At 44.1% G+C, this 16520-nt stretch overlaps 2 protein-coding genes across 5 annotated transcripts in view; one reads left to right on the top strand and one right to left on the bottom strand.

Annotated features, from left to right (window-relative positions):
- CNKSR2 (connector enhancer of kinase suppressor of Ras 2) overlaps nucleotides 1-9162 on the top strand; it is a 258534-nt gene extending 249372 nt beyond the window's left edge. For all 4 annotated transcript variants that reach the window (XM_019927697.3, XM_019927696.3, XM_019927698.3 and 1 more), the window contains 2 exons: nucleotides 5059-5255; nucleotides 6850-9162. In XM_019927697.3, coding sequence (XP_019783256.1) covers nucleotides 5059-5255; nucleotides 6850-7065 — 413 coding nt within the window. In that variant the 3' untranslated portion in view covers nucleotides 7066-9162. The remainder of the gene's footprint in view (nucleotides 1-5058; nucleotides 5256-6849) is intronic.
- Nucleotides 9163-9289: 127 nt separating this feature from the next.
- KLHL34 (kelch like family member 34) lies at nucleotides 9290-13557 on the bottom strand. The gene has a single exon (XM_004311498.3). The coding sequence runs from the start codon at nucleotides 12346-12348 to the stop codon at nucleotides 10402-10404; it is 1947 nt and encodes a 648-aa protein (XP_004311546.1). The 5' UTR covers nucleotides 12349-13557; the 3' UTR covers nucleotides 9290-10401.
- Between the last annotated feature and the right edge of the window lie 2963 nt (nucleotides 13558-16520).

The following is a 16520-nucleotide window of genomic DNA, read 5'->3' as shown; positions in this document are numbered from 1 at the left end:
TTTTTTCTGGTATAACAAACTGCCCTCCCCCAGTTTTACAATGCAAGGCATAGCTAGTTGACATATAAAAACATGAATTAAAGAGAGTGAATCTTTCATTATAAAACAATTCAAATTACAGTGTAAACTCCTGAATACATAATCATCTTCAGCATAAAACTTACAAACATTAAACCTATCTACATTAAACCCATTAAAACTTTGTCACCTTACACATAAATAAGTTGTTCATTATGGCACACTGGTAAATTAGTATTCACAGAAAATAGTCCCATGTCTCAACGCAAATGTTAATTGCCTTTCATGGCGAGAACAGTGCTCCACATACGTGATGCCATTCGCCTGGAAGCCTTGGAGCACTCTGTGGCCGTACAAGACCGAATGCCTCTCACACTTGACTGGTGACTAATGCTACTATGTTCAGCCTTCTCTCCACTTGTGACTTAGCCTTTCCCAACCTTCTGTGCTCATTACCCAGCTGTGTTGTGGAAGGAACAACTGTTTCCACGAGGACATCATTGTCCAATTTTAAAAGAGCACAGTTCCCTTCCAAAACATGTACCAGAACTGATTATTCACTGTTGGCTTGATTCTTGAAGAGCCCAGTTGGTATACTCGTTTTGTTTTGTTTTGTTTTCATTTTTTCTCTCCTTCCACATTATCATTGCAGAGGCAGGGAAACAGCAAGGACACCAGAATGACATTTTAGGTCGCCACGTTTGTATTCTGTTCTCCTTAATTTTCACCGAAGAAACATGAACAAAATTACACGAGACTAGCGTACAAATTACACAGTCACCAGATAGGAAGCCCTCTTTGGAGTACTTAGTGTCTAAAGTAGAGAAAACCATCACTCAGTTTAAACGTTGGGTGCATGAGACACCATGCCAGGTAGAAGATTGGGAAATGCAAAGGAGAGCGAGGCATATACGCTCAGGGAAAGTCACAGTCTAAGTCTCTGAAGGAGGGTACACATGGGGTGAGGTACAGGAAGAAAAAAAATTGGAATTTCTCCTCAGGTTTCATATCTCATTTTCTCGAATTTCTTTTTTGTGTCTATCTTATAATAGGCATATCTATTAATATAGGGTAATACATATATATGTTATCAACAGAAGTGTTTTAACTGGTGAGGGTGTACAGTCAAAAAAGTTTAATAACCACTGGGCATGAATGTAAGGAAATACATCAACCAAACACCTCGTAGTATTTGAAGAAATGCATTATCATCTGCTAATAAGCCATTTGCAAGAAAGTTCCAACCAACTGTTATTTTGCATTGGCTAATCTTTTCTTTGAGCTTTTCTTTATCACTACGTGGAGGTCATATGCAACCTGAAAGAACCAGACAACGAACTGTGGTGATGCTCAGCGTATTTCTAGCCTCACAATGTTTCGTGGTGTAGCTAGAGTATAAATGAAACAAGAAAGAGGATCTTCTTCCAGCCCTGCCACTTATGACACAGCCAGAAATGACCCTCCCTTGGCTGAGAGTACAAGTTATCAATAACTTCACTGTGATCCTCAAATCTATCAATGAAATTTTATATAGGAAAGAGAACCTCATATGTTCTCTTCGCTTTAATAAAATTGGAATAGAAAAGCGTGTCGTCTTACGCACGACTAATTTACATGTTGTAAATGTAAATATAATTTGAGAGGGAACTTACTCCTTCATAGGCCCAGAATTCCTTAATAAGTTAGATACAAATTAAAATTTCATTGTAGCAGTGATACACTTCCTCATTAGGAATCTCAGAAGGTTCCTCTCTATGTCCTGTGGTTCGCATGTGGTCTTCTACACTTTGCCAACTTGCAGAAAACATTCATTCAAATTACAAACGAGCTGGGTTTGGGCCAGTGCTCCAAGGGCTGAACTGGCACGTTGAAAGAAAGTCAATCAGGAAGCAGACCTGACCGAGTGCTTGCCTCCTCTTCCAAAGCAAGCCTCTTCTAGAAGAAGAAAAGCAAGGGTTTAAAAGAGAGAGAAACCAGAAGAGAAGTGAGAAGGAGACGAAGAAGAAGAGGGCAAAAAGAGAAGATAAAGGTGCTTTCACATTTTCAGTTGCAGCGGTAGCCCCAATTGACTTAATTGGTATTCATCTGAGAAAAAAAAATGAAGGAAACCAATTGAAAATTATAAAAGAAAATAAAGGTCTGTTTTCGTCTTGAATGTTGAGTTCTGTGTTGTTTTGACTGTTGAGCACAGTGAATCAGATTTATAATGTGACTCTGCCCCTCACTCCCCCTCCTTTGAAAAGAAAAGGACTCTTTGTCTAGTCTTAAAATGTTAAGTAACTGGTGGCATTTTGTGGTAGCCTGGCATCTCAATCCCTCATCCTTCCTCATCCCACTACTGTGTCTTGTGTTGCATATGTGTATGATGTGTAGGGGTGGGGGGAGGGGGCCTGACTTATCTCTAATATCTCTATTCCATTACTCTACTTGGAAATGTTTCTGTGTTCCGTCTCATTGTGAGTCCCTGTTCAAATGTGCTGCCCAGAGATAAATCCATACTCGATTCTTCTTATAGCTGTCAAACCAGGTTCTTTGTAGAATTATGTTGTCCTTTGTTTGAACGCTTCTTCCCCCCTTAATGGCAAGAAGGAAAAAAAAACTTCCAGTTTCTAGCTATGTTTGTCACTTTTTATATTAAAGCTTTACTTACACTTCTAGAGGTAAAACTACATTGAAATTTTATTAAAAAATCAAGCAACTGGCTCAGTATTCCACAAACTTTAAGAATTGAGGAGAAAGAAAACTGGGTAAGAATGGTTTTTCAACAAAATATATACTCCCTACATGTTAGGTAATATGGAAGGAGGTTATCTTAAAATAAAAGTTTACTATGTGAAAATACTTCTGCCTCCTTTAAATCCTAAAACTATAATCTGAATCCCTTTTCTCTTTACCTTCCTTCAAGAACTGAACAACTAATAATACATTAGGCTACCTGATACCTAGACTACTGTAATTCACATCTGTTAGGCCTACCATTTCTCTCCCACCCTCTGCTCTATGAAATTACATCTGGCTTAAGATGCAGTCTTGCCTTGAGGCAGAAAGAATGGTAACTACTAAATAATTCCTCAGGATTCTTTCTTGGCCTATGATTTTATGAAATGGAAGTATGCTGTTCAAAAGTATCCTTGTTTTTACAACTCCATTTAGTTACTCTGAATGACGTTATAATTTTGTGCCTTTCTGGGTCCAAACCATTCTCGGTTAAAATTCCTTATCTCATTTCAATCTTCTTAGCCCACAAGGCAGTTCCTCCTTTTTACAGTCCTCTGTCCCCCCACCCCCTCAAAATCCTCTAGGTGTTGCAAACATTGAAGGATGAGCCAACAGAGAATTAAAACGCTGTTTAAAGGGATTTTTGTATTTTTAGATTATAGTTCTAACTTAGATATATGATTAGGAAGTTAAAATTTGTTATAGAGGAATTAGTGATTGCAGGTGCTGATAACAAAGAACTTTCTAATAGAAGGATTCGACAATCATACTTACCAATAGTTGCCAACCTCAGCAGCAGAGCCAAAAATTGAATATGAAACTTAAATGAAGTTACTTTTTCATCCTAAAGATGATCCCCTCAAGTTAAGGTACTGTGTTGGTGGGCTTTGGGGACAGTTTTTTTTAGAATGCTGCATTTTAAGCAAGTCTCACAAATTCATTTAACACCTACTGTTAAATACACAGTTCAAATGATTCCTGACAAAATTGGCAGTCTAGAATTCTTGTTAAAATCATGGATTCTGGAGCCAGACTGGCCAGTCGGAATTGTAGCTCTACCACTTAATAAATGTGACCTTGAGCAAGGTACTTCCCTGCTATAAAATGAAAATCAAATAGATCTAGTCCTAGTACTGCTGTGAGGATTAAATGAGATCATGAATGTTAAGCATTTACCCTACTGCCCGGCACTTACAAATGTTAACTACATTATTACCAATTAGGGCGTCTTCTTTTTTTTTAACTATGACAGAAAGCCTAAAATATTTACATGGACCATGGTGGAATGAACAACATTCCATATTTACTTCTTGGGCCAATGTAATTAGTATTCCTCAAAGAGGACTCTTAAGCTCTCTATTAAAGGAAATGTGATATAACCCTAATCCTCTCTCCCAATCCAAGCACGATCCAAGTTCATCTTTGTTTATCATTGAGAAAGATGTGACATCAGTATATTCAGACAATTCAAGAATAATATGGGAGTTTTGATTTGTTCAAATAGATCTAAGATCCTTTCCTGAACCAGTCTCTAATTTTTTTTTTCTCAAAAATATTTAATTGGAGTGTTTTCTTCCCAGGTCTTTCAAATGTTAAGTAGCTTCTTTTAGTACATGCCAGATTTTTGCTTACATCTGCATATAAACATTCCCATATCTCATTCTAATTAAAGCATTATTATTGATGATAAGTTATGATCATTTACTATATTTACAATGTGGCAGGCATTACTATGGCAGTCACATGAAACCTAATAATCCTCTACGGCACACTATTAGAAGATTTTTACAATGATATATACTCCAGTGAATGCCATTCCATCTTATGAAGTCTGGAAAAATGTAAAAATCAGTTCATTCAGTATTGCTAAACCAGGAGAGCTCTGTTACTTAGCACTTCTATGCTTATCAGTATAATGATAAGGGATATTCACTAATGTTTTAAAATATTAAATTACGTGCAGGATTGTTTCTGTGTTGTGTACCTCTTGTACTCTAATTCTTTGAACTTAATGGACTCAAGATATGTACAGTGATTTGCTACTAAGAGAATATTTTGTTAATCAAAGCATCCTATTAATTGATCATTCTAAAACAATTGGCTGCCTGTAGCTAGTCTTACCCAGTATAACCAGCAACTGTGGGTTTGGTGGGGTTTGTTGTTGTTGTTTTTTTTTTTAATGTAAGAGAGTGTTTTCCCAATCATTCATTATCCTGTTTTTCAGATATATTTTTTAGTAGATTTTTGGAGTGTCAAATAACTGTTTATTACACTGAATTTATTTCTCTCTCTCTTATTATTTTTTTTTTTTCGACATTGCAGGTGAAAGTAGGGAAGAAAAGTTAGGAGACTCTTTGCAAGATTTATATAGGGCATTGGAGCAAGCCAGTCTGTCACCACTGGGAGAACATCGCATTTCAACCAAGATGGAATACAAGCTATCATTTATAAAGAGATGTAATGATCCTGTGATGAATGAAAAACTACACAGGCTAAGAATTCTCAAAAGCACTTTAAAGGTAAGATATGAAATGGAAGGAGAAATTCCTTTTAAGAGATTCATTCCTGAACTCAAAGTGGATTATCAGATACTCCAGGGGACAAAATACAAAATAGCGGGGGGTGGGGGGAGCGGAGGATAAACATACCGAATGCGAAGCCGAAGCCGAGCTGTTTCTTTAGCGTAATAAGTGTATTTGGCCAAAAGGAAATAATGTTAACTTTTTATTAACATCTCAAAGCACTGACTAAGTGTTATATGAGTTAGTTCTAGGAGAAAACAGGACGTAATTAATTTTTTTTCCAAAAATGCAGGGCTGGTGTTATTCCTCAGTCTTTCGTTTTCCTAAGATAAATATGCCATGTCGTGGAACTAATATAGTTACTAAAAGAACACAGCATGCATGCAGAATGCAATAGTGGGTGCTAAAATTGTTTGAGATATTTTGTGAATATCTCCTGCAGCACATTTGGAGTGATTCATGTTCCATGTAGAAATTTTATAATTGTTCTGTATACACCATCAGTTCCCAACTGACATGTTACTTTCTTATTATACATTTCCATAAGCGTTTACATAGTCTCCAGTCTTCTTCTGCCACCCCCAGATTGAGGAGGAAGTGGTGAGGAAAGGGAAACAGAGGCAGGAAGTTGAAGAAGGAGCCAGAAGAGTCAGCCCCCTCACTCTGTGTGTATCAGGGGAGAGGGCCTGCCATACACACTCTCCCTAAGCAGACCCTGCACCCTGGAAAACTCAAAAACAGAAAAGAAATGTCATACAGAGTTTGTGACGCAGTAATTTCAGGAAACAAAAGGGCAAAGAGCTCCTTTGGGAAATATTGCAGATCTGTAGTATGCTGCTGAGGTTTTGTGAATTTTGAAACAGAGGTGAATACCAAAGAGATAAACAAAATAGGAAATGCATGATTTGAAAACATTTCTGGTAGCAGGCAGCCAAGTTTTCAGTCAATTAGCTTTCAGTTGGTATTCATGCGAATACTATTGCAAATCCGTGGGATAATTTAATGGCCTATTGGTAACTAAGACCAGAATTTTTAAAAGAGCTATAATATTCATAAGAATAATTCCGGTGCCCAATTCTAGTCCAAAGATATCCTAACCCTCCCTCCTCCCAGAGCCACACACCCCACCCCCATTCAGGTCCAAACCACCAAGGGACCATCTAGCAGAAGGAAAAAGGACAGTGCAAAAGTAACTCAAGACATAGAATGTGGTAAGTCCACTCAACAGCAGTGATCAAGTGTTACGGGGACTTATCTAAATGAAGGAGAAAACATTTTTTCCAGTTGTCGAAGGAAGGGTTCAAGAAATGAGAGGCATATGAACTGGATGTTAAAGAATGAGGAAGGTTTCCGTAGGCAGAGATGGGAAACAGGACAGGCCAGAAGAAAAAATAAACCGTGCAGAGTGGGCAGTACGAGGCATGCCTGCGTGTAGGAAAAAGTGCACTAGCATTTGAGTCTAAATAGCTGAGTTTGAGTATACCAGAGCTGTTTCTTGTGGGCCTCTTAATAGTTTGCCTATTAACTTTTTATTTTAAATTTGAAGAACAGTCTGTCCCTATTGAAACTGTTGAATCCTTTTGCTTTTCAGGCCAGAGAAGGCGAAGTAGCCATTATTGATAAAGTCCTAGACAATCCAGACTTGACATCAAAAGAATTCCAACAATGGAAGCAGATGTACCTCGATCTTTTCTTGGATATCTGTCAAAACACCACCTCAAATGACCCATTAAGTATTTCTTCTGAAGTAGATGTAATCACTTCCTCCCTAACACACACTCATTCATACATTGAAACGCATGTGTAAGTGTATTCTGCCCTCTGGCCATGTGGTACCTTCTGGTACTTTGAACAAGTATATAAGGTAGTTTTTATATCAACGTGTGGGACACGTGACAAGCTATACTTCAATGTTACCAAAACTATATGAAACAAACCCTATATGGTCATAATACCACTGTCTTTAATGAGCATTTGTATATTTTATATGCAGTTAGTGCTCAGCTTATGTTTACCATGTGCAAAATCAGCTGTCTTCAATGACTTAAAGTTAACTTTTGCAAACAACTCTGAAGACAGGTGGTCTTCAAGTAGAAAAAACAAAAAGGCGGTTTTCTATCTAAGGTCATCTTTTCTCCCTTTAAGTTAATTTTATATAAACAAGACTTCAAAACTAAATCACATTTTTTCAGGTGCAGACATCCTTGTGGGTGGGAAAGAATTTAAACCTTTTTTATATTTATTAAAATGTTCTAAGAATTTTCTTAAACATTGCACAAAGTTTAATGCTGTAGTTTTATTTTTGTGAAATGTAGATGCGCATACAAGAGTTAAGCAAAACAGAAGAGCATCAACATAAGAAAAGTTCAGGTATCTAATATTCGTCTTAATAGTCTATTAACTTGTGAAAGCTGGTTAATGGAAATAGTATTCCAAATCCATGGGGACACTTAATGGTGTATCAGGGCAAAGCTTTGTAAGATGTTTTTGTAACTGAGACCAAAATTGAAGATAGAGCTGCTTTATTTTCTTGGTTTAAATCTTCCTTTATTTTTGTAGTGATGAAATGCTGATTGTGTATAGAGGACTTTGAGAGTGGATTTTTTAAAACACACTTAACTCACCCAGAAAGGCAGCTAACATATATATATGTGTATATGTATATATATGTATGTGTATATATATATATATATATATATATATATATAATTTCAGCCCAAACTCATTTTTTTAAACTCCAACTTCTAAAAAGTTACAAGGTATAAACGTAAATGAGTCAACTTCCCAGTTAGGGTCAATTTTCCCCCTAGTCCATTAGTTAAACTTTATATATAATTATACTTCAGGCAGGGAAGTAAAATATGTTTACTTACAGGCTGATGTATGTTCTAATATAGAAAACAATGTTGAAAAAGAAAAATGTACCTCTCTCCTGAGGAGCAAGAGGATGATGGTCATTCAGAGATATATTACATTGAATTATACGAAAGAAACAATTTTTAGAGGTTTTTCCTAGTTTCATGATTTGTTCTATAGAGTGGATGAAGTCTATGAAAAAATCCTTTTCATGTATTTCCATTTATAAGCATCTCGTTTTTGAAAGTGATCACAGCATGATAATGACTGTGCTGCTTTTTAGTGTCTGGCTGCATAACGTATAAGTCACAATTTGCTGGTTTGGGGTTTTGTTTTTTTAGGAGGAGGAAGAGACCCTCCTTTACTATTCTATATCCTAAAATCTACTTCTAATCAGCTTTATACTGTTGCCTGTACAGCTCAGTGAATGAATGTACTTTCATCTCTAAGAGTTCAGATATCTGCCAGTGAATATTTTTGCTGTAGAGGAGAAAGTAAAAACTCCACAGCGGGGATCTTTTCCTTTGCTTTTGAAACCACCATTGAATCACTATCGTTTTGCAGACTTTGCACAACTGTACAGGAGAGTGGCCTTTCTACAGCACATTTTCAGTAATCCTATATTTAGTCAAAATGGATGAGAAATCATGTATTAATGTTTGTATGGAATTTTGGGTCCGGTGTAATATTTTTATCATTTAAAAAAACTATTTGTAAAAACATTTATTTACTGCATGGGTGTTGACGCACATTAAATTTGTGGGATTTTGTATATGTAAAAAAACAAAAGCAAAAAAACAAAAACCTCTTGTCCTAAAATGAAGTGTGCTTGTTACAGGTGTTTAGACTTGTTAATGTTTACTAGACCAAATGCGTACATTTACTTAAAAATATCTGTACCTGATGGATGTGTCGTGGATACAGTGGCCAGGTTGTGCCCTGGAAACAGTGAGCAGTTGATGGAAAGACTAGCTGTGTTGCTACTAAGCGGCTTTTACTTTGGTAAAGTTGTTTTAAATGGTAAAAATTAAACTAATGAATTTTAAAAGACTCGTGGCTAGCCTAGCATGAAAGAGACCTTTTAACACTATATATCTGTACATTTTATTGCATTAGTTTCAAATCTAGGAGAGAGGCAGCACTGTAAACTGAAGTCAAATAAATTCAGCTCTTAATGAATCCTTATAAAGCACCTATTTTATTCATGCAGTCCTCATCACATTTCTTTGTGACCTAATCACACAGCCGCCACCACCCCACCACCCCACCCCCGGTTACAGGTTTTAACTTTGTCACTCCATTGGTGGTACAAGCCAGAAGAAGCACCTGTCCAGTGTATACAAGAATCTTCTCAGAGGTCCTGCAAAATCAAGCTGGTTTCCCATTTACCTGAAAGGAACTTTAAAATTTCACCTACTCCTCTTTCGTTTCTCTGTGATTCTTTTGGGAAGGTGGGGCAGAGGGTGGGGGGGTACCACTAAAAATAAACTTAAAAAATATTTTTTTACAAATATTACCTACAGCATGTCTGCAGAATGAACATTTAAAGAGGATGAATGAAATAGGGTTTTGATTTGTTTTTCTTAGGTGTTCCACTAAGCCAAAGAAGCCTGATTATTATGGCTAAGGGCTGCAGAAATAAAACTTAAAACCAATGAGCTGCCAAAAGCCAGGGCAAAAGCAGACTAGGGTAAGTAAGGATGAAGTACAGAAAAACTTAACCTAGGTTATTTTCTCAAAAAAAAAAATGGTGCTTTCTTAGAGATTTTTTTCCTCTCAGTTCCATATCTATATTAAACTATCAGAGCAGAACTATAACCATGATTCTGGATCATAAAATCATAGTTCTTCCTACAATGATTGCATGTGTTTATTAACCAAGGCACTTTCCCTTCACTATTTATTCAGATAAATATTTATTTATTCAGATAATGCCATCTTCTAGAACCATTTATTACAGTCTTTATAGCTAACAATTTTCTGGTCTTGTACATAATTTCTTATGGTACGTTTTTTGGCTGTTTGGCACAAAAGTAGTCACTGTTTAGCGCCTGGGAAACACTAACTACCAGAGGGAAAATAGGGTCATGTTTTATTTTCAAAGTCCATGTCTAGCCCAGCATGAGAATTTCTAGAAATCCCCAGTTCACTGAAGATGATTCATATATCCTTCTAAATTTGACCCGTCCTGTCTCCCATTCTCAGAGTAAGGGGAAATGTTCCTCTTTGGCCAAGCCTAAGGAAAAGCCCACGGGTTGCTCTGTAAGCCTGGTCAGGCGCGACTTGCTCACTGACCCATTAAGCCCAGCACTAAATCTGGCGCCTCTCCAGGCTCTCCCTCCCTCTCCTCGTCCCCACCCTCGGCCAGCTGCAGCACTGCGCACTGCAGGCCGCTCCAGGCCCAAGGCAGCGCGCAGCCAGTGTCCTCCCAGCGGTCCAGGTCGAGGTCATAACCCACCACGTTGCGGGTAGGCACCTGGCGTGAGTCCTGCCACTTCAGGCCTCCCAGCAGCAGCACCGTCTCGTCGACCACGGCCAGCCCATAGCAGAAGCGGTCGTAGGGTAGCGGCCGCAGCCGAGTCCACTGGTCGGTGCCGGGGTCGTAGCGCTCGATTTCGGAGAAGGGCTCGTAGCGCCCCAGAAACGCGAACAGCGCGCCGCGCAGTGCGGCCATGTGGTGCCCGAAGCGGGCCGTGCCCATAGGCGCCCTCTTGCTCCACGCCTGCTCCCCGGGGCCCAGGGAGAACAAGTCCCGGAGGCTGTTCGCGCCGCCCTCGCCTCTCCCCGCCTTGCCCCCGGAGACATACACGACGCCGCAGTTCCCGACAGCCCCCGCGTGGCCGTGCAGGGCCCGCGGCAGCGCCCCGGCCGCCGTCCAGCGGTCCCAGCGCAGGTCGTACATCTCCACTGAAGCCAGCGCTTCGCCGCCCGCGCCCAGGCCCCCGACGGCCAGGAGCCCCTCACCCACGGCGCCGCACCAGAAATGGGCCCGCGCTTCCCGCATAGCGGGCACAGTTGTCCAAGCGTGGAAGCGCGGGTCATAACGGTGCACTTCGGCCGTGACCGCCCGCAGGCCGTCGGCTGTGGGGGAGGAGCCGCCGCCCGACGGGGTCTCCCCGCCGAGGACGAACAGGAAGTTGCCCGCGGCGCACACGCTGTGTCCCAGTAGCGGAGCGGGCAGCCGCGTGAGGCTGCGCCAGCGGTGGTTGTACCCGTCAAAGGCCACCACGTCCTGGGTAAGCTCCCACTCCTCCTCCTCCTCCACCTGCTCCTCTTCCTCCTCCTCTTCCTCGGGCTCCGCCGCGGCGCCCCTCCCCCTGGCTGCCCGCCGGGGGGCCACGACCTCCTCGGTCACCACCTCCCGCCCCCTGCACCCCCCGACCAACAAGATGCGGGTTTGGGGGCTCCGGACGCTGGTCTGCTCGCCCTGCATGAGCGGCTGGCGGGAGGGCGACGTGTGGTAGTTGAGGGCCTGGATGATGAGGCCCTTGACCCGGGAGGGCAGGGTGAGGCCGGAGCCCGAGTACACGCGCCGCAGCACGTCGGTGGGCACCAGGCCGAAGCGGACGCGCTCGAGCAGCGCGGCGCAGTGGGCCAGCCGTTCGGCCTCGGGCTCCTGCCGCAGCCAGGCCAGAGCCAGGCCCAGCAGCCGGGCCTCGGGCACGCGCGCCACGTCAGGGGCACCCAGCACGGCCCTCAGCGACGCGGGGTTGAGCTCCAGCAGCCCGGCGGGGCCCGCGCCCCGCGCCAGCAGCTCCCGCAGGTGGCTCACAATGCAGCGCTCGGCCACGCCCAGCGTGTGCACCAGGCCGAAGCGCGCCGCCATGTTGGCGGCGAAGCAGCAGTTATCAGGGTCTAGCTGGCGCTCCAGGTAGCGGCCGCACAACCCCAGGGCCTCGGTGACCTGCAGGTAGCTGGCGGCCTCCAGCGTGTCCTCCACGGTGTCCATGGAGAGCGGCAGCCAGGCGGTGTAGATGAAGTCCAGCAGGCGCTGCAGGCCGGCCGCTGACGGCACATGCAGGTGGATCACGGGCGCCCGGGATTCCCGGGTGTGGCTCTTGAACAGGGCCCTGAAGTAGTCGCTGGAACACGCGAGGAGCGACCTGTGCGCCGGGAACTCGCTGCCCTCGGCCTCCAGAGTCACGTCGCACAGAAAGCCCTCGGCGCGCAGGGCCTGGTAGCCGGTGAGCAGCGCGCCGCCATGAGCTTTGCAGTAAGACAGGAAGTAACTCATGACGCCCAGGGCGGGAAGTGGCCGGGCCGGGGCTGGGGCCAGCCGGGCGCGGCCGGAGACATCCCGGGACACGGCGCCGCCAGGTCCCCCGTGCGAGCCGAAGAGCCCCTAGCAGGGGCCCATTTTTGCCTGCTCAGCTTAAATCCCAGGCCTCCTTCATACAGGTCCGCAGATCTCCCAGTCCCCCTCTCAGAGCAAATCGGGTCGGGGAACGGTTTCCAGAAGCCCCTAGTAGCGGAGGGCACGGCGTTTGGAGTCTTCCGGGAGGTGCAGGGCTCGGTTTCGGCGGCAGCCGAGGCTGCCAGAGCGTTGCCCAAAGCCCTCTCCACGGCCCAGTTTAGGGAGCCCACACCTGCGCGCCAGGGGCCGCGGTGGCCGCGCACCATCACCTGGAAGGGCGGAGCTGCAGGTAGACTGACTCCAGGGGAGTGCTGGATCTCCGACGGCCAGATGCGCAGATGTGGCCCGACTCGGGCCGTCCGGGGAGTGCGGGGCGAGGGCTCTGACCTCCCGGGGGTGGACAAGGAGGGTTTTGCGGGCACCCGCGAGGGCCGGGGACAACTAGCTACGGGGCAAGGGGGGTGAGCTTGTTCCGCGCGGAGGATCAAATCAAAGCCTAGGGGATTAGGGAGGGGGGGCTCAGGTCAGCGCGGAGGGTCGGAGGCGTGATTGGCCGCAGCACATAACATGCCGGTAGCTCACAGCGACAGGAATAGCGCGCGGCCTCGGCCTTCCCGGCGCGCCCCGCCCCACGCCCCGGCTGCTGGCTGAGAACGGAGGGCCGGGACGCGGGAGCAAGCGGCTCGGGCCTGGGACATGACTCCGGCGACCCCACAAGCCTCCGGTCACCAGCGGGTCCCGGGAACCTGGCTGGGGTGCGGGAGGCGCTCACTGGAGAGGCGCGAGTCGCGGGGATCCTGTGCCTGTTGGTGTCTGGGGAGGGGCGCCCGGCTGGTCTGGAGGAGTGTCGACCCCCCGGTGTCTCTGCGCCTGGGAAAAACGCCCCTGGCTCGCAACTTCCTGCTTTGAGGAGGCCCTAATTAATCCAGCTAGAGCGGGGATTAAGCGGCGATTTTGCGCGCTGACACCCAGGAGGCCACTGCGCTCGGAGGAGCAGCTGGCGGGAATCACGCCGGGGCGAACCGACGTTCCTCGCCAGCGGCGCTCCGGAGCACGCTCCTCACCTGGACTCACCCTTGCGAGATGCTGGGCCTACTCCGCGCCCTTCCCGAGGTCTCCCTGGCTTGTCTCACATTCCGCTTTCAGGAATTTGCTCCCACCCAGCTCCCCGACCCCGGCTGAGTTCCCCCTTCCTGTTCTTAGACCCCACCCGGCCCATCCCTTGGCAAAGTGGACACGGAGATTGTAGGTGACTTGGGTTTTCTGCCTTTGAATGACCACTTCATTTAAGAAAATAAGTCTTTCCAGTTTGTCTCCCAGGCTTTACAGGCTCTGATGTAATTACTGCCTGCTCCATTCTTAATGCCGTGACGTGATAATGGGCAGTAAGGTTGCAAAGCTCGGTAGAGGCTGGAGTTTTGAAGGGCCCATCCTCATGAAGTTATTTTTATAAGATGCACCCAGCACGGAAATGATGACTAAAACCACCCCAATCTTGAGACATCAGGAAAGCATTTCTCATCTCTGACACCCTGCTCTTAAATAACTAAATGATTAATATAGCTGTTCTTTCTTGCCAGTTTGGAGGGTTCTGTGTGTTTTGCTTTCATCTAGAATTGATTTTTCTATTTTCTACTACAACCCTTCTGGTAATCTGTTTTAAGTGCACCTTTTGAAGGCATGTGAAATAACTTGCATTTCTGAGAGTTAGGGTTGTATTTCATTTAAAAAAAAATCCAAGGAAGGATAAAATTCATCATTTTCTGCCTGGTATGCCATCGGTACTTACAGGGCCTCCAGTTAGAAGCAATTCTTGAAGTACATAAAAATATTAGTAAAATGATTTTGCTTTGTTGTCAAAGATGAAACTGATTTATGACTTAAATTAGTCAAATTATAAAATGCAGGCAGGGGCTCCGGTTAAGGGCTTACTTAAACTCCAGAGACTAAAAATACTGCAATTTGAATTCTTAATGTTAGAGCTACAGAAGGGGGGGGGGGGCAGTGCTAGTTGGTTTGGGTTTTTCTTTCTTTTTTTTTTTTTTTTGTAAAGCACTAAAATTCTTAGTTCAAAAATAAAATACCAGTTTGGTTCGCTGTGCACAGATCTGTATGGTGAAATTAAATGGCCTTTACTCAACCTGATAGAATTTTGCTAGAAGGTATATTTGAGATCATTTAGCCAAACCCTCTCCCTTTCCTCCCCAGTTTCTTGTTTTTCTTTTTAAAAATGTAGCAAATGAGCCCCAGAGAGAGTACAGTTTGTCTGGGTGACTTGGATATTGAGTTACAGAGTCTGGACCAGAATCCAGGGCTCCCTCCCCACTATATTATGTGACCTCATGTATGATAAAAATAAAATAGTGCAACACACAGTCAGTTTATTTAAACCAAATTTCAGAGCGATAAAATTTAAATACAGTTTTTTAAACAGCATATTTCTCACCCTGAAATTGGACCACAGCCCATCAGATCTGTCCATCACCATGCATTCAGTCTGAATCGAAAATGTCACACTTACTTGAGAATAGAGATGCTGTGGAAGATTTTAAACTCTTGACATCAAAAATCCAATTTTGTACAACAGGTACCTGTTCATTGCCAGCCCAACATGCCACCTCAACGTGTCTTGCCATTGAGGATATGATGAAATGTGTTAAGTGAAGAAATTTTCATATTAGATGTGTCTACAAGGTCTTGTTTAGAAAATGTAACTGTCAGTCCATCCAAGAACATTCTTGTCCTTTGAGTAATGTTTATGGAAAATATTGATATTTTAATTTCTGGGCAATATTAACTAGGATATGATTGTTCTGTTGAAAATGATCTGCTTCTAAGAAGTTGTCCTCCCCCTTTAGACTATGAACTCCTTGAGGCTGGGGACTGTTTCTTGGTCTTTGTATATCCAGCCCCTGTCACAGTCTTTGGCATAAATAATGTTGAGTTGAACAGATAGAGGGAATGAGACTGTCAGTGGGAGGAGTAAAGGGTTGTTAAGAGGAACCTGACTGAGACAGTTACTTCTTTCTCTTTCTCTCTGCTTCTCTTTCTTCCCTTCACACAGCTGCGGTTGCAGACACACCCTGGTATGGCCATGAGCTAATAACATCCCTAGGAATCAAGTGGGTCACCATGCGTGGTCTGCAACTGAGAGAAGACCCTACCACTTCATCCAGCCCCCTGCTCTACAACCCTAGTCCTTTACCAAGGCCAGCCCCACATGGTTCTTGGCATCCAGTCAGACTCACTGCTACTCCACCAACCCGGACGCAGGGCCCCCTGTGCCCCAGCAGCCCCTACACACCCCAGTTTGTATGGCCAGGCTTCTGCCGAAGGCCCAGCTACACACTCCAGCACGCCTGTTAGGACCGTGCAATTTATCCTGAACCCCCCACCCCTTGTCAGGACTGTGACCTGCTGTCGATGATCCCTTCCATACATCTGCACCTCCTGTGACAGAGCCTAGAACTAAAGTCCTCCAAGCATCCGCCTCACTTCCCACATCAAAGTGGCAGTGCTGGTCAGCCGTGGCACTCCACTTTCCCTGACTTGGCCCTACCTAGCTAAATGTAAATTCCATAGCTCTCACCTCTAAAATAATTGTATATGTCAAAAAAATTGAAAACTACAAACGTCCATGTATAATAGGCACTTAAAATTTTTTTGGCAAATGTAATGTGCTTTTTTTGGTAACAGCTTTGTTGAGATATAATCCACATACCATACGATTCACTCATTCAAAGTGTACAGTTCAGTGGTTCTTAGCATATTTCCAGAGTTATGCAAACATCTCCAGAGTCTCATTTGGGAACATTTTCATAATCTCAAATAGAAACCCTGTGCCCTTTAACTCTCACTTCCCTGTACCACCTGTCCTGCAAGCCCTGAGCAACCACTGATCTATTTTCTATCTCTGTAGATTCTGGATATTTCATGTAAATGGAATTATGTAATACATGGTCTCCTGTGACTGACTTCTTTGACTTAGTATAATGTTTTCAAGGTTCATCCATTGTAATGCACTTCTGAGGAAAAAAAGGATTTGTATAATA

The sequence above is a fragment of the Tursiops truncatus genome, chromosome X (genome assembly GCF_011762595.2).
Source record: "Tursiops truncatus isolate mTurTru1 chromosome X, mTurTru1.mat.Y, whole genome shotgun sequence".
Classification (NCBI taxonomy): Eukaryota; Metazoa; Chordata; class Mammalia; order Artiodactyla; family Delphinidae; genus Tursiops; species Tursiops truncatus.
This window is presented reverse-complemented; position numbering and strand designations above follow the sequence as displayed.